Source organism: Saccopteryx leptura, chromosome 5 (assembly GCF_036850995.1).
Source record: "Saccopteryx leptura isolate mSacLep1 chromosome 5, mSacLep1_pri_phased_curated, whole genome shotgun sequence".
Classification (NCBI taxonomy): Eukaryota; Metazoa; Chordata; class Mammalia; order Chiroptera; family Emballonuridae; genus Saccopteryx; species Saccopteryx leptura.
The window spans coordinates 178,482,635-178,510,540 of record NC_089507.1 but is presented as its reverse complement, the minus strand read 5'-3'; the positions used below and the strand labels follow the sequence as shown (position 1 = coordinate 178,510,540).

The window sequence follows — 27,906 nt, the reverse complement described above, 5'->3', positions numbered from 1 at the left end:
CTGGCCGGGAATCGAACCCGGGTCCTCCGCACGCTAGGCCGACGCTCTACCGCTGAGCCAACCGGCCAGGGCGGGGCCTGATATTTTTTTCTGCACCTGGGGCCTCAATCGACCTTAATCCATGTCTGGATGTGTGTAAAATGAGATCTCCTGATCATTTTCTCTTGCAAGGCCCCATTTTCTCTTGCAGTGCTTCTAGAAGCCCCACCCACAGCCTGCACCCAGTCACACGCAAAATGAGTGGGTCAAGGCTGGAGGACCTGACAGGCCTTCTTCTTCTGACCTCTAAGTATTGGGAGTGCACAGAGCTATTTGCGTGGACCTTTTTCCCGTATACATACTCCCCTTAGACAATCTCTCCCTGACACAGGACTTGAAATGCTAACACAGAGGCCAGTGACTTCTAAATATATAAGTAGCTCCATCATGAATGTCAAAAGCCACTTAACCAATTTAACTGATGGCCAATAATACTCATTGTGAAGCCAGGAGCTGCCATTGTGGCCATTCATATGCAGGTTCGCATTGGATTCGGACAGATGGTAATGAAACAAAGGAGCCAAAAACTGGTGGGCCATCATCTTTAATCCTAGCTTGCACCCAGCGGGCAAGTAAAAACACACACTGGGCTCCAAAACCCACTCATTCGGTGCTCCCAAAGCTACTGACTTAGCCGAGTTTTCTAGAATCAAATGTTTCTAGCTCACCGGACTTATTCACCTCTGCTCCCCATCTCCTTCCTTCTCCCTGCACAAACTCTGCACAAACTGGCTTTTCCTTCAGCACTCCGCCATCTTGGCTGCTTCTCCTGGCCTCCTCCACATGGCCTTTCTCTGCTCTGCTCTCTAATGCTAATCTCAGGAACTGAAAGAGCAAGCTCCTGGTCTGCCCTACTTTATAGTGCAGAAATCCAAACCTTTAATCCAATATACAAAATAAGGAAGCCTCTAAAACAAAGTCACTTATCTGAGGCATGATGGGATTGTACCACTCCACATCGAAAAGGGTGGGAAAGGCTTAGTCCTAAAACCAAGCCCAGGCTACAAGGATCCTGTCTGTCCACAGCCCGCCCAACACACATTAATATAATCACGCCCATTCCAAGCAAAAAGGGCAACTAATATCACCTGGGCAACAGGCTTCCATGTGGGTAGCGCCATCTTTAACAAAGTGAGCATAATATATTTTATCTGCCCAACACTCAATTAAAGCTTAACCTGCCCAATGCCCAACTAGATTTCCTCCTCAAGCCTAATCCTTCCCCATTTTTCCCTCACCTATCTTTCTATGTCAAATTGTTCCTGGATTTATCCCCTTTTTTCTAATTCCATTGCTGCTAACTCAACCTTGGTCCAAGCCACCGTCATCTCTTGCCTGGGCCACTGCAGTTGCCTCCTAACTGGTCATGCTGTTGGTCGTCTTGCCCTCACTAACCCACCTCTAGCCACCAGCGGAGATGATTTTTATAGAACACAAAACAAGTAACATGTCATTCCCCTACTTAGAGCCCTCCAGTGGTTTTTAATATAGAAAACTCAAATCCTAGGATACTGTAATCTAGAAGGCCAGTGAGGTCTGATTCCCACCTGCCTCTCCTTCCTCAGTGCCTCCCTAGGGGATGGGACTTCCTCTGTATATAGGGCTCCACCCTTGATCTTGTCATGGCTTCCTTGTCATTCACGGATCCACCACCTCTTCCAAGACCTGTCCTGACCATCCTGCCTTAGCTAATAGTTCCTCCTTACAGCATGACCTGACTTATTTGTTTATTTCCATTCTGGAACTTAATGCTCAGTGCTGTGGTCTGTTCCTCACCAGAATATCGTCTCCATGAGAATTGTCAGCCTTACTCTATACTTGTAGTGCCTGGTGTAAAGTGTGTGGCCATAAAAATTCTGTTGAATTGATGAATGAATAGATGGGGTCAACAATTTAGAACAGCTTCCAGGGGTCTCCAAACTTTTTACACAGGGGCCCAGTTCACTGTCCCTCAGACCATTGGAGGGCTGCCAAATACAGTGGTCCTCTCACTGACCACCAATGAAAGAGGTGCCCCTTCCAGAAGTGCAGTGGGGGCCAGATAAATGGCCTCAGGGGGCCGCATTGCGGCCCACGGGCCGTAGTTTGGGGACGCCTGGTAGACCATCAAATGAAGTTTCTCCCAGAGTCTGGGTGGGATAAAAGTTGCTTGAGGCAATACAACTCCTGTCTTTAGCTAGAGTGGTGAGTGATTCTCAAACTTTTTAGTCCTAGGTCCACGTCACACTGTTAAAAATCATGGAACACTTCGAGGACCTTGTGTTCATGAGGATTATATCTACGGATATTTGCTATATTAGAAAATAAATGAAGAAAATATTAACATATTTATTTGAAAAGCAATCTGCCTGACCTGTGGTAGCACAATGGATGGAGCATCCACCTGGAGTGTTGAGGTCACTGGGTCGAAACCCCAGGCTTGCCCGATCAAGCACATAAGAGAAGCAACTACGAGTTGATGCTTCCTGCTCCCCCCACCCACTTTCTCTCTCTCTCTCTCTCTCTCCTCTCTCTAAAAATAAAATCTTTAAACAAAAATCTATTACACGTTGACATAAATAACACTTATCTAACATTTTTAAAAATCAGTGAGCAACGGCACCCTTTGAGAAGAGCTGTTCTGCCCATACAGTGCCTAATAATTATCACCAGGAAACCATTCTAAAGAATGAATGAATGGGGCGGGGGGGTTCAAGAATTTAGACCAAACCTGAGGGTCAGATGTAGCCCCTTCCCAGTGTGTGGGTAGAGGACATAAGACCACACAGGCCTTCTGCAAGACATGGCCACATTTCCCCATTAATTCTCCCCCTGGCTCACCCACCCACCCCCTTACACACTTCCAGGCATACGCAGGCCTCTTTCCTTCTCCCTAACATTTTTTCTGATCAGAAAAAAAAAAAGCAAAGAATAAGATAGAAATAAGTTTAACATCATGAGAAATTGATTTGTAAGCTGTGTATGTCTTTAAGATATGGTTATTTCTGTAACCAGAAAAATGATTCTATAAATTTTAATCCAGGGAATTGCCTTTGAGTTTCCACGTTGATAATATGAATGCTGAAGCCTGATTTTGCCAGAATTTGTTTGTTCTTGTATTCATGTTGAGAAACCAAACTGGGTGTCATTATTTTTCTTAGGGCAATACCGAAACCTAAATTCTTCCTCTTTCTTAGAAGAAGTTCCTCCCTCCCTGTTTATTTTATTCTTCTGAGTGAAGGAAATTCACAGAGCCAAGATTTAAAAAAAAAAAAAAAAAAAAAGGTGGTCATCCCTGTTCATCTCTGTGCTCCTATTCAAGTGGCTGAAGCTCCCCGGGGCCTGGGCACGCCTCTTCCACTTCCTGACGTCACACTATTTTTGTCTTTGAATAGCTTATTGACACAATCGCCTCGGAGATCGGAGAACTGAAACAGGAGATGGTGCAGACCGATGTCAGACTGGAAAATGGCCTGGAACCCACCGAAGCCCACAGGTGACCGAGGTGATCAGGCGCCGGGTGCGAGATGAGAGCTAAATGAACCCTGTTAGCTTTGAGGACTGTCGTTTCCGTGGCTCCTCAAGTTTGGGAACTGGGAGTGTGGTGGCCGCGCCAGATGAAATGCTGGAGAAGGTGGGAGTGGCCTAGGAACCAGTTGTCTGCTTATTTTAATCACTTTGAAGGCATTTGAACTTTACACCCTCTCAATTCCTCCTGGCACCAGAACCCGGAAACCTAAAATTCTTTCTGCCATACCCACCTACTCACAATCACGGAAACAATAACGCAGCAGGATCCTCCGTGTGCAAAATAGAACTCAGGGTAGCCAATGTCAGTCTCCAGAAGGTTTCAAGGGGAGCACTAAGAGGATGGACTCATTTTGCATTCTCAGGTCAGAAACCCCTTGGCGCTTACCATGGCCATTAGCCTGAAGTACATATTGGAAATTGGATGTGCTTGTACATGATTAGGGAAGGGGATGCAATATGTTGTACTGGTTAAGCATGATATGAACGTATTGCATGGATCAGAGTAAGTAGCAAGGGGTAATCTTTACCTGGAGAATGGAGGTACAGAGGTCAGAGTGGGGGTGGCAGGTTGCAGGAGATTATCAAAACCTCATCCAGCTCCTGTATGGGGTAATTCATTGCTAGTGAAACAACAGAATATACTGACTAATAAACAATGTTGGACACTTGGTGCCTGAGAGGCCAGATTTTATTACCAGTGTGCCCTTTTCCCCCAGGAAATGTGAGTTGAAGCTGCCTGTGCAGTGTGAGAGTGAGACGCATGGAGTGAGTTTGTTTGCAAGCCATGAGACAGGCAAGAGAGTCCTGCAGAGGCAGATGAACCAGCTGAATCTGGTTGTCCAGGCAAATTTCAAACCGGCCGGACTTGTTCCCTGTCACAGGCTGGGGAGAGCACCAGTCCCAGGGAGACGCTCTGCAGCTGTAAGGTGGTACTTTAACTCCTGTGTCTCTGGAAAAACTGTGTTCTCCCTTAGCTGTGGAAATTCTGTGTCTTACATTTCCCTTCTTTACAAAATGACGGGAGTAGACCAGATGGTCTCCAAGCAACTTGCAGCCGTACCAGGCATTCTATAATTCCCATTGACCAGTGTGAATGGCTTTTATTGATTAATTTTTTTCTCATAATCTAAACAAATGCATGATGATTTCTTTTTTTTATTTTATTTATTCATTTTAGAAAGGAGAGAGGGAGAGAGAGAGAAAGAGAGACAGAGAGACAGACAGAGAGACAGACAGAGAGAGAGAAGTGGGGAGGAGCAGGAAGCATCAACTTCCATATGTGCCTTGACCAGGCAAGCCCAGGGTTTCGAACCGGCGACCTCAGCATTTCCAGGTCGACGCTTTATCCACTGCGCCACTACAGGTCAGGCTGCATGATGATTTCTGATTAGAGACTTTCTACCTCACTGTCAGAGTAGTTCCAGACCCCATGGGACATTAGCCAGGGGGATTCCCTTTACCCTTTGCATTATTACTAAGATAAAAATAAATTGGGAGTCCAGGCTGATGACAAAAGAGTAAGGAAGAGAGCTTTAGCCGCACTGATTGCCCCACATCCAGGAAATACAACACTGCCAAACGAGCCCCAAACTCCGCAGAGGACAGACAGGACCCCTCTCTACATATACGCCACCAGAGATGTTAGGTTTGCTGGAAGGAGTGGTAATGTGACAGTGGCCATCAAGATCTTGATCTCTGCCTGACCGGGTGGTGGCGCAATGGATAGAGCATCGGACTGGGATGCGGAAGACCCAGGTTCAAGACCCTGAGGTCGCCAGCTTGAGCACAGGCACATCTGGTTTGAGCAAGGCTCACCAGCTTGGACCCAAGGTCGCTGGCTCGAGCAAGGGGTTACTCAGTCTGCTGAAGACCCACAGTCAAGGCACATATGAGAAAGCAATCAATGAACAACTCAGGTGTCGCAACAAAAAACTGATGATTGATGCTTCTCATCTCTCTCCGTTCCTGTCTGTCTGTCCCTATCTATCCCTCTCTCTGACTCTCTCTGTCTCTGTAAAAAAAAAAAAAAAGATCTTGATCTCTGACTGCCGTGGTATTGAGGTTGGAGAGCTGGGCTGTCATTTAGTCTTTAATGCCTCTTTTAGTCTTTTTCTGTTATTTATTTATTTTAGTGAGAGAAAGAGAGAGAGAGGGAGGAGAGAGATGAGAAGACTCAACTCATAGTTGTGTCACTTTAGTTGTTCATTGTTTGCTTCTCATATGTGCCTTGACCAGGGGCACTTAGGCTGAGCCAATGATCCCTTGTTCAAGCCAGCAACCTTAGACTCAAGCCAGCAACCATGCGGTCATGTCCATGATCCCACACTCAAGCTGGCGACTCCGCGCTCAAGCTAGTGAGCCTGTGCTCAACCCAGACGAGCCCGTCCTCAAGACAGCGACCTCAGCGTTTCAAACCTGAGACCTCAGTGTCCCAGGTCAGCGCTCTGTCCACTGCACCACCACCAGTCAGGCTAGCCTTTTTCTTTTTAAATTGAAGAATGGCTGTAACTTTATTTTTTCAGATTAATATCACTTATTCTTGAATGTTATGTTAGTTAACACTGAATTTATGAAATTTCAGAGGCATTTACTTGGCACTTTTTATTTTTATTTTATTTTTTTGAATTTTTCTGAAGCTGGAAACGGGGAGGCAGTCAGACAGACTCCCGCATGCGCCCGACCGGGATCCACCTGGCAAGCCCACCAGGGGGCAATGCTCTGCCCATCCGGGGCGTCGCTCTGTCGTGACCAGAGCCACTCTAGCGCCTGGGGCAGAGGCCAAGGAGCCATCCCCAGTGCCCAGGCCATCTTTTGCTCCAATGGAGCCTTGGCTGCAGGAGGGGAAGAGAGAGACAGAGAGGAAGGAGAGGGGGAGGGGTGGAGAAGCAGATGGGCGCTTCTCCTGTGTGCCCTGGCTGGGAATCGAACCCGGGACCTCTGCACGCCAGGCCGACGCTCTACCACTGAGCCAACCGGCCAGGGCCTACTTGGCACTTTTTAAAATTATTTATTTATTTTATTCATTTTAGAGAAGGGGAGAGAGAGAGAAGGGAGGGGGAGGAACAGGGCACATCAACTCCCATATGTGCCTTGACCAGGCAAGTCAGGAGTTTTGAACCAGCGACCTCAGCATTCCAAGTCAATGCTTTATCCACTGCACCACCACAAATCAGGCAACTTGGCACTTTTTTTGAAGTGAAAGAAAGAAAAAAGGCAGACTGTTTTTATTTAGCAATGTATATGGTGTTCAGCACCTGTCAGTCACTGCTCCAAGCACATTAGAGCTGCCGCTCATTGATTCTCCCAACTATGCTATGAGGTAATGATGTTTTACTGGTATGGGTTCCATGTGATGTGGTAACAAGTCTGACCAATAAAGCTGTGGCTTCTGTGCTGGGATTTCTCACTGAGTTTTAGAAGCGTTGAGTGGTGACTTTGCTATTAATTCCTCTGCTTTGCTCAGTGATGTCGGGAGCCAGGTACAGAAAAGCAGGGGGAGGAGGACTTAGCGCAGTTTCCACAGAGAAAGCAGAGCAGCGCTGTGCGTGGCCACAGGAAGCAGCAGGTCAGCCTGGCACGGAGCAGCCTGGAGGGGCGGGGAGAGCAGGCAGGAAAGGAGCGGATCCGCCCCAGGAGAAAACACTGTGGAGAGAAGAACTAGTTGGCCCCTGGGGGCTTTAGCTGGACACATGCTGGTGGCTGCACAGACGCGGTGCAGTGGCCATCTTCTGCGGCCTCATCCCTGGTGAGTCTGAGCTGTGATGCGGCCTCACCCGCCCCGCCCGCAGTCACCAGGAAGTGTCTGTGGTTCCCTAGTTTGTGGAAGGCTGAATTAAGTGTCCCTCTGGTGCCCTAGCTTAGACAGCACTATTCCCCAACCTGTGCTGGCTTTTGGTTGTTCCTTCGTGGTTACTACAGAGATGAGTTTGAGATCTGAAACCTTTTCTTGTGTCATGGACCCTTTCTCAGACTAATATTTGAAATGCATAAAATAAAGTATGTAGGAGGACATAGGAAATACAATGATTAAAATGTAAAAATGCATGGTTTCATAGCATAGGCACCTCTTTATGAACATATCTGACAGTGGGTTTAGGAACTGCAGTCATCTGGAAGCGGAGAAGAAACAGTACTTCTGCACTAACAATGGAGACATCTAGAGTTGTGGTTGGTGACAGAGTTTCAGCTGCTGAGGAAACTACTGAGATTTTTTTTTGCCAGCATTCACACTGGGAGGAAGTGAACTTCAAGCCAGGTTAGTGAAAGGGAAGCTGTCACTTTTTTCCATTCAGTAGTCAGTCCCCACTGCCCAGCCCACCTGACCAGTCAGCATCATGTGACATGGTGGATCCATCCTCTCTTCCTGGGACACTTGCTTGGCCTGGCTTCTGGGATACCATGATCCTGGCCTCCTCTCACCTACTAGGCTCCTGGCTGGCTCATCCTTGTCTCCTTGAGCTTCTGATCCCCAGGTAGAGCTCACCCCTTGAACCTCTTCATACCTCCCCTCTTCTCCCCCCCACTACCCTTGAGCAAGACGCTTAACAATCTCTGTGCCTCAGCGTCCACATCAGTGAAATGCAGATAGCAACTGAACTTGACCTCAGAGTTGTTAGGAAGTTAAGTGAGTGCGTAGCTGTGAAGGACTCCACACAGTGCTGGCAAGTGGTAAACACAATCTATTCACCAAAAGAGAACTGTGGAGTAATTTCTCAGGTAATTTCATCCAGTCTTGTGGCTTTAATACCATCTGTGTATTGGTGATTCCCGTCTTGCATCCCTAGGCTGGTCCTGTCTTTGAATCCAGATGCTTGCCTCCATCTGCCTACTCAGGCCGACCTTTGGTATCTTGAGCTTAAAAGACCAAGACCAAACCCTCAGTTTCCTTCCACAAACCTGCTTCTTTCTGGTCTTCCCTATCCCAGTGACCATGCCTCCAGGTGCTTGGGCCTGCAGTCATCGCTGATGCCCTTTCTTCTTTCATAACTGTCCTCCCATCCACCTCTAAATCCTGCCGTCTCTACCTTCACATTAGATCCAGGGCCGGACCACTTCTCACCAGCTCCGCTGCAGCAGACCCCTGCCTGGCGCCTCTGCTTTCGCCCAGTCCCCTTCTCTGGCTATTATCTAAGCAGCATAGAGAATGATCTGACTTCAGTTACTTTAAAACCAGGTGGTGTTATTCCTGTTCAGAGTCTTTCAGTAGTTTTTCATTTATAGCCCAAATCACCGCCATGGCCTTTGGGACCCTACAGGATATGACTCCCACAGCCCCTCACCATGTCTTCTCCTGCGGCCTCGCCCCACTCACCACTCTGCCCAGACCCTTTGGCTTCTTGCCAGGCAGGCTTCTACCTCCTCACCTTTGCACTTACTGTTCCCTCTGCCTGGAATTCCCTTCCTCCCGGGAGCATTCACCCGTGGACCCTTCCTTCCTTCTGTCACATTAGCTGACTTTACTTTTCTTTACAGAACTTGCACAGATTTGACAGATATTCACTTGCTCAGTTAATCACTTTCTGCCTCCCAGTACTGGATGGTAAAGTGCTATAACAACAGGGGCTTGGTCTGTGTTTGATGCTGTCTTTTTCAGTGCCTAGCATAGTGTCTGTCATATAGCAGCCACTCAATAAATATTTGTTGAATGGACATATAAAAGATGCCAGTCCTTTGGAGATTCTAAAAATATTCAAGCATCAGAATCTTCTTTTAGAAACAAGGCATCACCCTTGTAAAAGACTTAGGGGACTCCAGCCATTGTATAAAAAATCAAAAAGTTGAAAATGTGTGCTAGGCCTGACCAGTGGTGGTACAGTGGATAGAGCATCGACCTGGGATGCTGAGGTCCCAGGTCGAAACCCTGAGGTTGCTGGCTTGAGCACAGGCTCACCCGGCTTGAGTGTGGGCTCACCAGCTTGAGTGTGGGGTTGCTGGTTTGAGCGTGGGATCATAGACAAGACCCCATAGTCATTGGCTTGAGCCCAAAAGTCGCTGGCTTGAGTAAGGGGTTACTCACTTTGCTGGAGCCCCCCGGTCAAGGCACATATGAGAAAGCAAACAATGAACAACTAGGGTGCCGCGAATATAGAATTGATCTCTCTCCCTTCCTGTCTATCTGTCCTTCTCTCTGTCTCTCTCTCTCTGTCTCTGTTACACACACACACAAATAATTTAAATCACAAAAATAGCTGTATCAGATTTAGGTGCGTATACTGTATTTCTTAGTTATGATGCTATAATGGCCTTAGCGAAATCATTTCATGATGTGGTGACTATTTCTGCACACGAGTACCAAATATAGTAAAGCAAAAGAATCTAAGAGATGGGGAGAAATTCACTGGCAGTATTTTGGTCTTTTTTTTTCTTTTTTGCTATATATTTATGATCTGAGATTTAAAGCATAAATAGAAATAATAAAAGTACAGATATATTTATACTTTTCTCATAATTTCTAGATTATTTTCTCTTTCTACCTTCTACCCCCAAATAATTCTCTTTTTTTCTTTTAAGTGAGAGGAGGGGAGACAGTGAGACAGACTCCTCCTGCATGTACACCAACCAGGATACACCCACAACCCCTGTCTGGGGCCGATGCTCGGATCAACCTAGTTATTTTTAGCACCTGAGGCTGACGCTGGGACCAACTCAGCTATCCTCAGTGCCAAGGGCTGACACTCAAATCAGTCAAGCTACTGGCTTTTTTTATTTTTTTTTATTTTTCTGAAGCTGGAAACGGGGAGAGACAGTCTGACAGATTCCCGCATGCGCCCGACTGGGATCCACCCGGCACACCCACCAGGGGCGACGCTCTGCCCACCAGGGGGCAATGCTCTGCCCCTCCGGGGCGTCGCTCTGTCGCAACCAGAGCCACTCTAGCGCCTGGGGCAGAGGCCAAGGAGCCATCCCCAGCGCCCGGGCCATCTTTGCTCCAGTGGAGCCTTGGCTGCGGGAGGGGAAGAGAGAGACAGAGAGGAAGGAGAGGGGGAGGGGTGGAGAAGCAAATGGGCACTTCTCCTGTGTGCCCTGGCCGGGAATCGAACCTGGGACTTCTACACGCCAGGCCGACGCTCTACCACTGAGCCAACCAGCCAGGGCAAGCTACTGGTTTTAAGAGGGAAAGAGGGAGAGAAGGGGCAGAGGGAAGGGGATAGTCACTTCTCTTATGTACCCTGACCGAGAATTGAACCCGGGAGGTTTATACACCAGGCCGATGCTCTATCCACTGAGCAATCTGGCCAGGGCTAATCCTTTCTTTTAAGAAAATTATTTTTCCAGGCCCTGGCCTGTTGGCTCAGTGGTAGAGCATCAGCCCAGCAGGAGAAGCGCCCATCTGCTTCTCCATCCTTCCCCCTTTCCTTCTTCTCTCTCTCTACCCCTCCCACAGCCAAGGCTCCATTGGAGCAAAGTTGGCCAGTGTGCTGAGGATGGCTCTATGGCCTCTGCCTCAGGAGCTAGAATGGCTTTGGCTGCAGTGGAGCAACACCCCAGATAGGCAGAGCATCACCCCTTGGTGGACATGCCAGGTGGATCCTGGTCGGGCACATGCGGGAGTCTGCCTGACTGCCTCCCCGCTTCTAACTAACTTCAGAAAAATACAAAAAATAAATAAATAAAATTTATTTTTCCATCAACCCCTTGTTCCAGTTAGTTGTGTACCTATTGATTGCTTCTCATACATACCTTGACAGGGGGATTGAGCCTGTGGCCTTGGTGTGCCAGGACAATGCTTTATCCACTGAGCACCCAGCCAGGGCCAGATAATCCTTTCTATAACTTCACAGTTTCTATAAATATGAACCAGTGAACTGGCTGCAAGCTCAGAATCCCATGACTAGCCTGGAACTTAAGACATGAAAATTATAAAATTTCACTCTGTTTAAATTGAGGAGTCCCACAGCACTGGCATAAGTAATTGAGTCACAACATTGAAGTACCTGTCTTCATCATCACGGTTTCAAGGTATTGAAAGGATGCACACCAAGGCAAAGAAATGAGACAGCAGGCAAACAAGAAAATCAAAAGTGGTTCTATCTTAGGGGGTGGGTTCATGGCAATATTTATTTTTACATTTGGCATCGTGCTTTTTTCCACAAGGTACCTGTTCTAACTTGGGTAATAAAAAGAAAGACAGAGAGAGAGAAAGGAAGAAGGAAGGAGGGAGAGAGAGAGGGAGGGAGGGAAGTGGGAGGAAGGGAGGAATCTTACATGATTTTTTTATAAAACCTTCCCTTCCCTAACAGAACAGATGTCGCCAACCAAGACAGACCAAACAGCTGTTTGGGGCATTTTTGATCTGGAGACTCACCTCATTCTGTGAGGTCCCCAGGACATCTAGTATATTCCTTCAGTATGCCTTCATTCCATTATATGATGCTTGTTTACCATTCTTTCTCCCTTAGGTTGTATACATCTTCAGGGTTCATTGTCTGGGTATTTTGGCAACTAGCACCCACTCAATAAATACTTTCTTTAAAGTTGAACCTAGTTGTTGCTACACTGTAACACTGTGAGCAAAGAGTTAGTCACTCTCATAGAATTCTTTGAAATTGTATTCCAAACACTCATACACTTATATTCCAAACATTCCTGGTGTCTTGAAATCAGGAAACACCTTAAGGGAAATTGATTGAGCTAGTGGGAGCAGAATCTCTTCAGTGGGCATGATAGGAAAATATCTTATTGCAAAACTATTTCCTCTGCATGGCCTCCTCTAAATATGAACAAAGCTATGACCCAAAGGGCCTCCACTGCAGGAAGGACAGCTGTGTCTATGGAATCACTTGAGTGTTACAGATGAAGTGATTTTCAGCTGCCTTTCAGAACACAATCTTAACCCAAGGCAAAGAGCTTCTCTCTTCTGTTTCCCATCAGATATTCTTTGAGAAAGGCAGGCACTGAAAGATATCCAAGAATTATGGGAACGTATGTGTACAATTCTTAGAAGTAGATCATGTGTAAGAAGAAACCACAAACTTTGATAACACCAAACACTTTTTTCAGGGGGCCTAAGATACTGCAAAACACACCTACTATTTTGTAGCCAGTGATTGTGAGCCTCTCGCGTTCTGCTGAATCAGACTGGAGCTCACAGAAGAGGAGAGAGACCCACCTTTCTGACAAGTATGACTGTTCTAGGAGCGTGGCCTGCTCAGATGCTCATTAGGATGTGCCCTAAGCCCTGGACCAATGGCCTGTTGGCTTGCTGGCCAGCTCATTTCTTTGCCTTGGAATATACCCCTTTAGTGTTTTTCTGTGCATTTAAATAGTAAGTCATAGATTATTTCACTGACCTACAGGGGTGTTTTTGATGATCCTGGAAATTCAGTGGACCCTAGGCTGGCCTCCCTGGGCACACAGTTTTCACCAGGGCAAACTCTAGCGTTAGGTGTATTGCACCCTTTACAGACCTTGCCTCGCTGCTTTGCTGGTACTTGTTTCTGCCACGACCTGTGTGCTTGGTGAGAAAGCAGCCCTGATTTAATCCAGCTGTGAAATAACACGGGTGTGACCAAAAGCACTTAGCGACCAGGAGCTGCACATCCACAGACTGCATGCCTCTCTGGGAAGCCAGCTGCGGGCCCCTGCTTAGGTCAAGTGTCAGCGGGCCAGGACTCAGAGCCGCCTGGCTCCTGCTCCTGTTTTCAGCTCCAAGGGTTCCCAGAACAACAGGTTCTTTGTTTCACTTCCTGGTTTGACAGGAATGAATGAAGGCCCTGCCAGCGCGCTCCCTATCTGCCCGTTTCATCTCGCTGGAGTCCATGGGAGGACGTTCACGGGCAAGAAAGCCACCATGTCCTTCTCCTCTTGTGAAAATGGCTGCCTCCTCCCAGGGAGCAGACACACGTTTTTGTTCCAGTGTTAGTGCTGTTCTCTCCTCCCGACTCCTGAGCAGACAGGGCTTGAAAATCACCAAAGGCCCCGTGAGTTTTCGCAAATGTTCCTGCCACTTGCCTTGAGAAATCTTTTGGAGGAAGTCAGGCCTCCTCCCTCAGCCAGCCTCCCTTAGCCACACAGGGATAAAATCAGCAACCAAAACATGTTAGTCCTTTTCCTTCTGGAATTTAAGGGGACGAAAAAGGCCCTAAGGAATGAAAATATCAGCTTGTGTGGTGCATGTAAACTGCAAAAGAAAGAGAAGTGGTCCTAAGCCCAGTTCTATCCCTTTCTAACATTCTGACCTCAAATAAGGAGATTAGATGACCTTTAAAATCTCTCACAATTTAGGAAATAAGCCATAATCCTCCCAGAATATCCCCTCCCCAAGGCCTCTGCTCATTACTTCTCCCGTCTTGGGTGGTGGGCAAGTTTCCTCAACGCCCCTGGTAATTTCTCAGCTGTAAACTGAGGAAATAGCCAGCGCCCCCTGGCTGAGTGAATTTGGACTTCCCTTCTTTTCCAGACTTGAATATTACAGAGTAGGCATTTCATTTAACCTCGCAAATTCTAAAGAAATGTCTTCATGATTGAATGAGTTAAAAGGTCACTGGAAATCAACCACTAGTTATTTTTTCAAAATTGAAGGTTTTCCTGGGAATTCTGTTTACTCTATGTGTATATATATATGTGTGTGTGTGTGTTTAACAAAAATTGGAATTGGTCCTTGTGCCAGAAACTTTTATCAGATGGGTCTCCTCAGTACAAACTGTTGCTTTCTCTGTCTCTCTACACGAGGCCTCTGCTACTCATATATTTTCAGCGGCCCTTGATCAGACCCACCACTTCTCTTCTCCCAATTCTAGGAAGCCCTTGACTCATTGCATGTTGGCATTGTGAGGGTGTTTGCTTTCCTCTTCTTATGCAGACAGGATTTACTGCTCCAGGACTCTGACTTCTTTCTGGTCCTTAATTCTTTTTTTTTTTTTTTTTTAATTCAGTGAGTAGGGAGGAGGCAGAGAGACAGACACCTGCATGTGTCTTGGTCAGAATCCACCTGGCAAGCCCACTGGGGGACCATGCTCTGCACATCTAGGGCATAGCTCCATTGCTTAGCAACTGAGCTCTTCTTAACACCTTAGGTGGAGGCCATGAAGCAGAGGTCGGGAGCCTATGGCTTACGAGCCAGATATGGCTCTTTTGATGGCTGCATCTGGCTCGCAGACAACTCTTTAATAAAAAAAATAATAACATTGAAAATATAAAACATTCTCATGTATTACAATCTATTCATTTCCCTGCTCATGTTCATGGTTGCAGGTGGCTGGAGCCAATCACAGCTGTCCTCCGGGACAACACCAAATTTTTATTGGATAATGAGTAACGTACACGGGTCGTTGTATGGTTTTCATTGTCTCCTAATCTTTAGAAATTCAGAAAGAGAAAGCAAGGCAATGTGTTTCCATTCTAGGACACAAAGACTATTCTATAAATAAAATTCTGGAGCTAGTTTAATTTAATGGTAACCTTTCTGAGGGCAGCTCCTGGCAGGTCCCTGAGCAGTTACCCCAGTGCCCTGTGTCGGTGGCATGGAATTATATTTTAAAATATGTGGCGTTCATGGCTCTCTCAGTAAGAAAGGTTCCTGACCCCTGCCATGGAGCTATCCTCAGTACCCAGGGCCAACTCACTCCAGTCCCTCCATGGCTGCAGGAGGGGAACAAAGAGAGAGAGAGAAAAGCGAGAAGGGGAAGGGGAAAAGTGGAGAAGCAGATGGGTGCCTCTCCTGTGTGCCCTGACTGGGAATTTAACCTAGGACATTCACACGTGGGGCCAACACTGAGTCAACCAGCCAGGGCCTTGGTCCTTAATTCTTAAGATGGCCCCTGCACTGGCCTTGTAGTGGAATCCTGAACCCTCTGCAGCGCCATATCTGGGTGGTTCCTCCTTGCTGTGGCAGCATGTTGCCATGACATCATGTGGAAAGACTTTCTTAGGCTGGGGCACAGCTGAAGGGTTGGCGCCAACAGATGAGGAAGGGAGGCCCCAGAGAGGCAAGATAGGGTGCAAATTCAATTCAGAAATATCAAGAGAAGCAGCCTTTCACCTTCTTTTTTTTTTGCATTTGGGTGTTGCGCATGGCCAGCACAAGAGCACAGGTGGAGCCAGATCTGCCAAGGATGGAATCTCTCCAGCTGCAGGGACCTGCCAGGAGCCGGAGCCACCCTCAGAAAGGTTACCATTAAATTAAACTAGCTCCAGAATTTTGTTTATAGAATAGTCTTTGTGTCCTAGAATGGAAACACATTGCCTTGCTTTCTCTTTCTGAATTTCTAAAGATTAGGAGACAATGAAAGAAACATTTTGGAAACTCTACTAAACAGAATTTTTACTCATAGTCCCCAAGATATTGTGGCTCTTATAATCAGTTCTTTTCAGGTTTTTGTTTTAGTATCAGATTCCCTTTATTCCTTTTTTTTCCCAACAAGAATTCATCTTTACAGACAGGGGAAGTTGAGGCTAAATGACATGTGGTAACAGATCAAGGCCTCACAGTTATAAAAAAAAAATCAACTGAGCTTTGATTCAGCTCTTCCTGCAAATGCCCTTTCCACTGACCACTGAAGATCGTGAGGCTGAGGGGATAGAATTGGGGCTGACTAGATGGAGACTATGCCATGCCCTACACAAGTTAGCATTTTGGTATCAATGCATTTACTTGTGCAGAAAATGGGCAGTTTTGACTCCAGGGAAATGAGACTCATGGATAACTCACAGCTAGAGCCCCCTGGTACGGGTGTGGTGTTCCCACTTTGGGGTGTTCCTTACCTCGCTCGGTCCGCCTGTATTTGAGGTTTTGAATGGAGCAGTTACCCCAGTGCCCTGTGTCGGTGGCATACAGTTCTAGGCTCAAGCTCGGCACTGACTTTAACGCCGAGAGCCACCCCTTGCTAGTCTATGGGAAGTTGGAGGGGCTGTCCATGAACAAGGAGGAGGGAGCTGCTACAAGTTTGGAGTTGTTGTTGTTTTGTTTTGTTTTTTTGTGGGGTTTTTTTGTATTTTTCTGAAGCTGGAAACAGGGACAGTCAGACTCCCGCATGTGCCCAACCGGGATCCACGCGGCACGCCCACCAGGGTGATGCTCTGCCCACCAGGGGGCGATGCTCTGTTGCGACCAGAGCCACTCTAGCACCTGGGGCAAAGGCCAAGGAGCCATCCCCAGCGCCTGGGCCATCTTTGCTCCAATGGAGCCTCGGCTGTGGGAGGGGAAGAGAGAGACAGAGAGGAAGGAGAGGGAGAGGGGTGGAGAAGCAGATGGGCGCTTCTGTGTGCCCTGGCCGGGAATCGAACCCGGGACTCCTGCACGCCAGGCCGACGCTCTATCACTGAGCCAACTGGCCAGGGCCTGGAGTTGTTGTTTTCTTTTCTCACTCCTGGCCTTATGGTGGCCCAAGGCCAAGGGCTCTCGGTAGCTGTGATCATTGCCACCCATTTCCTCATGAACACAGAGACAAGAACCCTTTGTCTGCGGAGACTGGAACTGAGCAACGGATCCCATTGATGGGACCAGGCAGGTAAAGGCCTGCTGCCAGGGCTCTGCATGGGGAGCCAGAAAGCAGCTCAGAGAGAGAGACCCACAGCCCGCCACTTTCACGCTGCCCACTGAGCTCGCCCCTTCCTTGCAAGGAATAAACCTGTGGTCTACAGATCACACCTGCCCAGTCCCTGCTCATGCTTAGAGCAATCGTTTAATCAGGGCCTGCCCTTGGCTAGGCCTGAGCATGGCCGAGAGGGGAAGCCAGGCTGGTAAGAGAAAGGAGTAATAAATGCCTCGTAACATAGGTAAGTGCCCCAGAGGCATGTACAAAATGAGTAAAGGAATTACGTAGGCCTAGAGCAGGGGTCCCCAAACTTTTTACACAGGGGGCCAGTTCACTGTCCCTCAGACCATTGGAGGGCTGGACTATAAAAAAAACTATGAACAAATCCCTATGCACACTGCACATATCTTATTTTAAAGTAAGAAAACAAAACGGGAACAAATACAATAATTAAAATAAAGAACAAGTAAATTTAAATCAACAAACTGACCAGTATTTCAATGGGAACTAGAGGCCTACTTTTGGCTAATGAGATGGTCAATGTGCTCCTCTCACTGAGCACCAATGAAAGAGGTGCCCCTTCCGGAAGTGCGGCGGGGGGGTGGGGGGGGCAGATAAATGGCCTCAAGGGGCCGCATGCGGCCCGCGGGCCATAGTTCGGGGACCCCTGGCCTAGAGTTTACTTGCAGTTGTAGGGGATGGGGGAGAGGACAGGACTCCAGCTTGGTTTTGACAGGTAGGTAGGAGCCAGTATAGCAACGGACACACAAGAATAGCTTGAACGCTGGTGAGAGGGGGATGAGCAATGGCAAATAGGTATATTTTTCTGGGTGCACTCTCCTCCCTGAATGTAAGAGAGAGGCTTGTAAACATTAATGCAGGAAAAATGTTCTCGTCCAAATTGTCTTACCCAAAATTTTCTCTGTTGTGTTAAATTGTTTCTTTTTTTCTTGTACCATCTTTACTGTTAATTTGCTTATTATTTTTAAATTGACTCACCACCTTTTACATTTATTTTAAAAAAGTAAATTTAGGCCCTGGTGTCAGTTGGCTTAGTGGTAGAGCATCAGCCTGGCGTGTGGAAGGAAATCCTGAGTTTGATTCCCAGCTAGGGCACAGAGGAGAAGCGCCCATCTGCTTCTCCACCCTTCCCCCTCTCCTTCCTCTCTATCTCTCTCTTCTCCTCCCACAACCAAGGCTCCATTGGAGCAAAGTTGGCCCCGAGTGCTGAGGACAGCTCCATGGCCTCCACCTCACGTGCTCGAATGGCTCTGGTTACAATGGAGCAATGCCCCAGATAGGCAAAGCATCGCCCCCTAGTGGGTGTGCCGGGTGGATCCCTGTCGGGCACATGCGGGAGTCTGTCTCTCTTGTCTCTCTGCCTCCCTGCTTCTCATTTCAGAAAAATACCCCCCAAAAAATAAAAAATAAAATAAAATAAATAAAAAGTAAGTTTAGTAAGCCATGAAAAGACAAACACTGTGATTTTGCTTCAATGAGGTGCTTAGAGTAGTCAAATTCAGAGACAGAAAAAAGGGTGGTGGCTGCCAGGACAGGAGGAGGGGAGTGGGCAGCTATCGTTCCATAAGGTTCAAGTTTTAATTTTGCATGAGGAAACAGTTCTGGAGATCAATGACAGTGAAGGTCATATAATAATATGATCACCCGTGATACCCCTGAAATGTATACTTAAAAATGATTAAGATGGAACATTTTATGTTGTGTTTTACCACACTAAGTAACAACTGGGAAAAAAAAGTAAATTTAAATTTTCCACCATATATTAAATACATGTAACTAATAAAATAAGTACTAGACACTAAAATGAAAACCAAGCTTGACCATGTGGTGGCGCAGTGGATAGAGTGTCAGACTGGGACATGGAGGACCCAGGTTTGAAACCCCAAGGTCACCAGCTTGAGTGTGGGGTGGCCAGCTTGAACGTGGGACCATAGTCATGATCCCATGGTCGCTGGCTCGAGCCCAAGGTCGCTGGCTTGAGCAAGGGGTCACTCGTTCTGCTGTACCCCCACCCCCCAGTCAAGGCACATATGAGAAAGCAATCAATAAAAAACTAAGGTGCCACACGAAGAATTGATGCTTCTCATCTCTCTCCCTTCTGGTCTGTCTCTCTCTCTGTCTTTCTCTATCTCTGTCACAAAAAAAAAGAAAAGAAAACTATAGACTGACCTGTGGTGGCACAGTGGATAAACATCGACCTGGAATGCTGAGGTCACTGGTTCGGGGCCCCAGGATTGCCTGGTTGGGGCACATATGACAAGCAACTGTTTCTCGCTCAGTCCCTCCCTCCCTTTCTTTCTCTCTCTCTCTCCTCTCTCTGGAATCAATAAATAAAATCTTTTTTAAAAAGATAAAATGAAATGAAAACTGTGCTTTCCTGTACTGCCTTGTATATCCACCACTCTTTAAGAAATGTCAGTTTTTAGCCCTGGCTGGTTGGCTCAGTGGTAGAGCGTGGGCCTGGCGTACAGGAGTCCTGGGTTCGATTCCTGGCCAGGGCACACAGGAGAAGCGCCCATCTGCTTCTCCATCCCTCCCCCTCTCCTTCCTCTCTGTTTCTCTCTTCCCCTCCCGCAGCCAAGGCTCCATTGGAGCAAAGTTTGCCTGGGCACTGAGGATGGCTCTATGGCCTCTGCCTCAGGTGCTAGAATGACTCTGATTGCAACAGAGCAACGGCCCAGATGGGCAGAGCATCACCCCCTGGTGGCCATGCCATGTGGATCTGGGTCGGGCACATACGGGAGTCTGTCTGACTGCCTCCCCATTTCCAACTTCAGAAAAATACAAAAAAAAAATGTTAATTTTTAATACCATTGAGAAGTTATAAAATATTATATAGGATTAATCTACACTACTCCACCAAATAGAGCTTTGTTTTTGAGTTCTTCACTTTGTAGCAGGACTGAGGCTCTTTATGTTGGGGAGCTAGGCAACGTGATGAATCTTAAGCCATAATTAGGTTCTATGCCAAAAATTAGGTCCTAGCCAGAGGTCAGGAACCTTTTTGGCTGAGAGAGCCATGAACGCCACATATTTTAAAATGTAATTCCGTGAGAGCCATACAACAACCCGTGTACATTATGTATTATACAATAAAAATTTGGTGTTGTCCCGGAGGACAGCTGTGATTGGCTCCAGCCACCCGCAACCATGAACATGAGCGGTAGGAAATGAATGGATTGTAATACATGAGAATGTTTTATATTTTTAACGTTATTATTTTTTTATTAAAGATTTGTCTGCAAGCCAGATGCAGCCATCAAAAGAACCACCCCTGGGCTAGGCCAAAGCGACTGGGAATCCTGGGTTCTGCTCTTGTTTATTTTTGCTTTATTTATTTTACTGATGCAGTCAGCATCCTGTTGGTAATAATTAATCCCATCAATTTGTCTTGATTCACTCTCTGGCTGTTTACTAGGCACTCTGTAAACAGGGAAAAAACGATTAGTTTTTTTAACAGTCTGGAAGGTTCACTGGGTACCTTCAAGGACCCAACCTGCCCTCAGGCTGAAGAGCACGAGTGTTTCCGAAGGGTTGTCGGGAGCACTTCCCTGGAAACCCAGGTACAGCGTGGAAGGTCAGACTGCGGGTCGGGGGAGCCGGCCACCCACCCCTACAGATTCCGAATCTAAGGCTGCCCTTTGTGGATTACTCATGCCACATGCACTGCAGGGACAGCCTAGAAGGAGCAGCAGCACAAGCAGGGGACCCTCTGCATCTTTGTAAAGCCCGATACAGGAAGCCAAGGTGGTGCTGGGCCAGGCCCGGGGGGCAGGGAAGGAGCCGGGACAGAAGCCAGGTGTGCTTTAGGAGGCTGTGACAGTCTTTCCTCCGACTGGTTCCACTGACTCCGTCAGCCAGTCTCAGTGACTCAATTCACCGAGCCCAGTAATTCTATAAATAGTGAAATAAAATATAAGGGCAGCTCTTTCATGAGGGTGGATCACAAATGTACCAAATTCCAAGGCAAATGGGATTGTGTTTGTGCTAAGGCACACGCACTCACACGTGCACACACAGACGGGCGTCCGCGAGAGCCGTGCAGTGAGAGAAGTTCAGGGGGCCGGGCTCAGTCACCTTCTGCCTGAGCTAAGTCCACGGAGGACTTGCTATTCTTCCTCTGTGAGCTGTTCAGAAGTTGATAATTAATTGTATCAATCTCTTTTTTAGTTGAACTGTGATCTAACAGTCTGCTATAGAAAGGAAAATTTTTAGTGCACTTTAAGTATTTAATTGAAACAGATTTTCTCCTTCAAAAACAATCACACACATTTTATCATAATGTGGATACAAAATGTTCATTTACAATGTATAATTGTTCACTTTCATGAGGGTGTATTTTTAGCTCAGACAGAGAAGCTTTAGGGGGCTTTCTGTATTTTCTGTGGACTCCTGTTTTGTCGCCCTGTCCTAATTCTGAGGACAGAGCCATCCGGAGCACTGCGCCAGAGCTGTGTCCCAGTACCCAAAGGACGTGTACCACCCTTGTTGATAGTAATAGCTTGGCATTTTCCTTTATGTTAGAGTCCTCTTAAACTTTGTGTTTGCTGTTTAACAAAAGAGGACTCTTATATTCTTATACATATTATCTGTATATTATATTCTTATATAGAGGAGGTTGTTGATTGTATTTACTACACCAGTCCTTTTTCCACAGAGATAACCTCACGTCACAGTTTGATGCATTTTATATGTTGCTTTGTTAATTGCCATTAATTTGAAAGAAGAGACTGGACTGTAAAGTCAAAGTATATACCTCTGCTGTGTGGTGTGGGGCTGACTTGGACAGGGGGTGATGTGCTGAGAAGTGCGAGGGGGCCTGTCTGAGCACCCTGGTCACTGGGAGCAGCATCGACAGGTTGTGCCATCCTCTAGAATTCGGGATTAGGACAAGAAACAGCGTCTTTTGACAACGGCTGCAAGTTGTTGGTTTCTCTGAGATGACTGATTCTGTGAAAACTGGGCCTGGTGTCTTTCTGCCTGTCCGATGTTAGAATGCACTTTCTGCAGTCACTTCTTGCACCTGCCTAGGCTACTGACACCTGGCCCTGGGAATGAAGGGAGTGCACTGAGTGGAAAGGCCACGCTTGTCTCACGCTCTGAAGAGCCTTAAGCTGGGAGTGACCAGCCCTGCCCCAGCCCCCTGACCGGGTGTAATCTGCACCGGAGCCATGAGGTCCGGGTCCGGTGGAATGAGGGCAGAGATAGTGTAGTCTTCTAGTGCTTGTTCTCTGCCCCTGGGACACCTGGCATTAGCGGGCATTCTATGACTGGCCTGGTATTTTTACATGTGGGTGTGGGTCTCACTGAATTCATACTTGAGCTTCCTCTCCCCATGAAAGTAGACCTAGACACTTAGAAATAGTAGAAAAAAATAAATGAATGTTATATGCACGAAAGCCCAGTGAGATGGTAGATATTTTCCCATTTCCCCCAACCTGTTATTTTGAGAAATTTCAAGCACTGCAAACATTACACAAAAGTTAACAATAGTACTGTTCACTTAAATTCACCACTGTGGACATTTGCCACACTTTCTTTACTGCTATACTTTAACCTCCTTTTTGAGGGAATGGGACTGAGCCTTTGACACTTTCCAGCATTTCCCCACTTTGCCCCTAAATTCTAAAGTATGCATCTCTTAAGAACAAGAATATTTTCGGCCCTGGCCGGTTTGCTCAGTGGTAGAGCGTCGGCCTGGTGTGCGGAAGTCCCGGGTTCGATTCCTGGCCGGGGCACACAGGAGGGGTGCCCATCTGCTTCTCCACCCCTCCCCCTCTGTTTCCTCTCTGTCTCTCTCTTCCCCTCCCGCAGCCGAGGCTCCATTGGAGCAAAAGATGGCCCGGGCGCTGGGAATGGCTCCTTGGCCTCTGCCCCAGGCGATGGAGTGGCTCTGGTCTCGACAGAGTGACGCCCCGGATGGGCAGAGCATCGCCCCCTGGTGGGCGTGCCGGGTGGATCCCGGTCGGGCGCAGGCGGTCTGACTGCCTCCCTGTTTCCAGCTTCAGAAAAATACAAAAAAAAAAGAATATTTTCCTACATAACCATATTAAAACTATAACACTCAGGAGAATAAGCATCAATGTAATATTATCTAATACACCCTTATTTAAATATCCCTAATTGTGCTTTATCACTGTTAATTCTGATGCCATATGTGATAAATTCCGTGCATATAGTAGTGATGTCTTTTTTTAAATTTATTTATTTATTTATTTATTTATTTATTTTAGTGTGTGCACAATAGAAAGGCAGACAGGGAGGGAAAGAGATGAGAAGTATCAATTCTTCATTGCGGCACCTTGGTTTTTCATTGATTGCATATATGAGCCTTGACTAGGGGCTCCAGCTGAGCCATTGACCCCTTGCACAAAGCCAGCAACCTTGGGCACAAAGCCAGTGACGTTGGGGTTTCAAACCTGGGTCCTCTGTGTCCCATGCCAAAGCTCTGTCTACTGTGCCACCATCTGGTCAGGCATTATCACATCTCTTAATTCTCCTTTTATCTATAGTAATCTTCAGGGTGGCTTTTTTTTTAATGATACTGACATTTTGAAGAGTTTAGGCCAGTGGTTTTGCAGAAAGCCTTTGAAGTTGGATTTGTCTTGATTGTTTTTTCTTGTATAGATTCAGTTTAAACTAAACACTTTTGTGTGTGTGACAGAGAGCAAGTTAGAGAGAGGATCAGCTAGAGACAGACAGACAGACAGGAAGGGAGAGAGATGAGAAGCATCAATTCTTTGTTGTGGCTCCTTTAGTTGTTCATTGATTGCTTTCTCATATGTGCCTTGACTGGGGGGCGAGTGACCCCTTGCTCAAGCCAGCGACCATGGGCTAAAGCCAGTGACCATGGGGTCATGTCTGTGATCCCACGCTCAGGCCAGCAACCATGCACTCAAGCTGTGAGCTCGCACTGAAGCCAGCGACCTCAGGGTTTTTGAACCTGGATCCTCCATGTCTCAGACCGATGCTCTATCTACTGCGCCACTGCCTGGTCAGGGAAACGCTTTTTTTTTTTTTAAGCAAGTGAGAGACAGGAAGGGAGAGAGATGAGAAGCATCGACTCATAGTTGTGGCACTTTAGCGGTTCATTGATTGCTTTCTGATATGTGCCTTGACCAGGGGCTCCTGACAACACAATGACCCTTTAGTCAAGGCAATGACCTTTGTGCTCAAGCCAGCAACCATGGCATCATGTTTATGATCCTACGGTCAAGCTGGCGACCCCGCTACTCAACCTGGTGAGCCTGTGCTCAAGCGACCCGGGTCATAGCTCTATCTACTGTGCCACCACGTGGTAAGGCCAGGTTAAACACATTTGGGGGCTGGAAATCTACCCACGTGATATTATAGCCTTTGTTATCAGACCTGACCAGGTCCAAATGGTTGGTAGTTGACAGACTAAACACAACTTTGAGATGAGGTTATAAGGATTAACTTTATAATGCAAGCCAGCAAGCAAGGGTACCCCAGGGATTGTTCCTACAGCAGTGTGTCCTCGAACAAAGCATTCAGCTCATCTTTATTAGGGAAATCATGCATAAACACCAAGGTAGACTTCACCATTGCGTGGATAGGTGGGAACGTTCCAACACACTCACAGTCAGAAACATGGTTACACATACATCGCATGTTCAAAAATGGCAGAAAATCTCTGTCCCTGGCTGGAGATCTTAGTATTTATTACAAGGAGGAAAGTTCATGAGGAGGTCACAGCCGGGTCCTTCAAGCTGCTCCCAGCTGGTCTCAGGCGATTTCAGCTGGTTCACCCCCTGGCCCTGCAAAACATCCTGGGCTTGTTGCTGAAAAACAGTTCTGGCAGCCGGTGACCGGGATTGCATAGATATGGATAAACATCTGACTAAGTCTTTCTGTAAGCCTTTCGGCAAATTACAAGATAGCATTACACAAACCTTTTAAATTTTAGATGATCTAAGTGGGGTTACAGGTTAATTGAGGCAAGGTCATAAACTGTAAACAAAGGTTAATCTATGCTAGGCTGCCTGCTAGACTACGTGTCTGGGTTAGGGTACACCTCAGAGCATCGCATTGGAGGCACCTGGTATCGAGTGTCTTCTCTTTGGAGGTGTTAAGGCTGATCGCTTGGTTAAGAAGGTGTCTGCTTGGCTTCTCCATTGCCAGTGTTCCTTTTCCTCTTTATGGTAAGCAATCTATGGGGTGATATTTTAAGACGGTCAGTGTTCTGTTCCCTAACGTCTTTCACCTACCTGTGTTAGCACCCACTCAGGATTCGTGCTGGCACCAGTTCTACTTGTTGGTGGAGATGCCACATTCAGGTTCGAAAGAAGCAGCTCAAAAGAGATGGGTCCCTCGCACGGCTGTCCCACTGTGACCGTGTCATCTTACAGTCTCTTGGATTACATCACGGTGGTTTATCTTTTCGCTGTGCTTTGGTTCACACGGCGTGGCTCCTGGAAGACCCCCCCGGGCCCAATGGCGCGACCCACCCAGGGCACACTGGGGACAGTCCACCCCTCGCCGCTGACCCCGTGCGCTCGCTTCACTGTGGTTTATCTTTTCTAAACTGCTCATTCTTTGCCCTCCTTTATATTTGCATGCAGATATCTGTTTTCGGCATCACTAATTTCTATTCATCTCATCAACTTCTGTTTTAGGTGGAGTTCCCTAACAGCAGAGCCGGGGATGGATTCTTGTGCCCTGTTTTGTTGAGAGGCTCTCATGGGCAGTGTCTGAAGTGAGGGGCAGAGGATGGGGTCGGGAGGAAACCAGGCAAAGCTACGGGGCCAGCTGAAGTCCAGCCTCAGCCTGGTCCTACAGGAAGCTTCAAAGTGTGGCTAGCACCCCAGAGTCGTCCACCTTTAGTCAGGGAGACCAGTCCTCTACAGCCTGAGTCATTAGCACACAGGCGCTCCCAGGGAGGGCGTAACTTCCCAGCGGTGTTCAGGAGAAGGGGGCAGCAGGGGCGTGGGTGCCTGATCTGAGCAGGGGGTCTGTGCAGGGCACCAGCAGCATTCACAACAGCTTCAGCATTTCCTTCATGTTGGGAAACAGCTTTGTTAGCTTGCTCACTCGTACTTTGCTTGATTAGTATGTGAGCACGTGGCAGCGCCACATGTGTACAATCTACTACATACAGCTACAGGTGCTTGCCCTCAGCGTGGATGGCGGATAGCAGCTTGCCTGCCCGCCACTGTGAGGGGCCGTTTTGCTATTCATTCGCCCTGAGAAGCAGGTTTCCCCTGCAGGTTTGATTGTCTGCCATTGCAAGACTCTATTTAACAGGAATGGCACATTTTCCGGCTCCACAATTTCTCTCCTGTCTACCTAAATCCAAGGCAGACCTGCCTGGCCTCGGCCACCGGCCTTACACTTCATTAGTACTTTCCTGAAGGTTGTCCTTCAAGTTGGCAGACAAAAGCTGATTTGTTCTGTAATAATAGGCCATCCACCTCAAATGGCTAGCTGAATAAAGGCATTGGCTTAGTCATTTGCAAAGACAAGGTCTAATTTATGATTGCTCCTTTGAGAGGCCCCATGAATCTTATTTACCAACTGCCTGTTGAGGCCCTGGCTTTTTAGGCTGAGGTTAGTTGTCAGGACAAAGGCTATTTGGCTTCTTGAAACAAGTGAGGTGTCACAGGATGTACCATCCTGAAGAAGGAAGACTGTCAACAAGTTTACTGTCAGCACACGTGATTGTCAGGATTGCTGTCTGAGAGATCATAGACTTTAGTCTTGGTAGAATAGCGCCAGGTGATTCTTAGCGAGGCTAGAGGTTATGAACTTGGCTCCATGACAGGATCGCCTGGGGAACTTTAAAAATTTTTGATGCCCGCATCCCACCCCATGTATCTGATTTATCTGATCTGGGGGCAGTCTGGCCATCAAAACATCTTTAAGCTCTACAGGTGATTTTAATGGGCTTCCAGGTTGAGACTCACTGACCTGAAGTCTCTTCTTACCTTATGTGAAAGGAATGCTAACACCAACTTCATTTTGAAGGGTTTGTTCTTGTTAGCTGCAAAGATTCACTTCAAAATACCCGGAGGCCCTGGAATGTCATCTACACAATGAGAAACTGCTTTGGGGGGGGGGGGGGGCAGATTCTCCCATCTGGAAACATGTAGCAGAGGTAAAGGAAAAATTCACATATTTGAGAGAAAACCAGATGGAACTCTTGAATGGAAGCATGAGAATCTTTAGATATGTAGAAAGTCAAGAAGGTGTAGGGGAGAAGTTAGGAGGGGGTCCCTGGCCCGCCCACGGGCTATCCAATGTGGGTGTTGTTATTGAGACTGGGCACCCAAAAATGAGCACCTTGGATGGGCTTTATTCACATTCAGTCCAGCTTCCTCGGGGCGGAGTGGTCCACATGGAAACAGCACACCTCTGTCCCCCGCTCACCTTACCTTAGGAACCATCACCCATCTTTCTCAGTGTTGAAGACTTCATCCAGACCACACACTGGGGACTTGGAGGGTTTAGATACTTGAAGATCATGTGTACCTCAACCTGAACTTGGCCCTTCCGACATGAACGGTCAAGTTCAGTGTTCCTGCTGGCTGCTCCGGGCCTGGTGCTGGTGACCAGCTCACTGACAGGAAAGGAAGTGAGACTTCTCAGTCTATTGGAGGGAAAGAGACCTCAGGGCTGAAGCAGCCTTGGACTGGCATTTCCACCCTCTCTGAACAGAGGCATGGCCTCGAGCAAGTTACTCAATTGGTCTGAGCCTCCCAGCTCTCTCTTTTAAAACGGGGGTCCTAGGACCTTCCCTTCAGGGCAGTTGAGAGGAATAAATGAGAAAATGTTTGCAGAGGGCCTGGCCAGGTAGGCACCACATAGAAATGAGCTGTCCTGCGTTCATGATCTTACTTGTTAC

At 47.3% G+C, this 27,906-nt stretch overlaps 1 protein-coding gene across 13 annotated transcripts in view; it reads left to right on the top strand.

Moving 5' to 3' along the window:
- Window positions 1-27,906, top strand: part of RIN2 (Ras and Rab interactor 2) — a 247,243-nt gene that overhangs the window by 173,063 nt on the left and 46,274 nt on the right. For 11 of the 13 annotated variants that reach the window (XM_066387018.1, XM_066387025.1, XM_066387015.1 and 8 more), the window contains one exon: window positions 3,414-3,514. In XM_066387018.1, coding sequence (XP_066243115.1) covers window positions 3,414-3,514 — 101 coding nt within the window. Of the gene's footprint in view, window positions 1-3,413; window positions 3,524-3,739; window positions 3,912-27,906 lie in introns of those variants that run through there. The other 2 variants (XM_066387027.1, XM_066387026.1) reach the window with 2 other exon arrangements.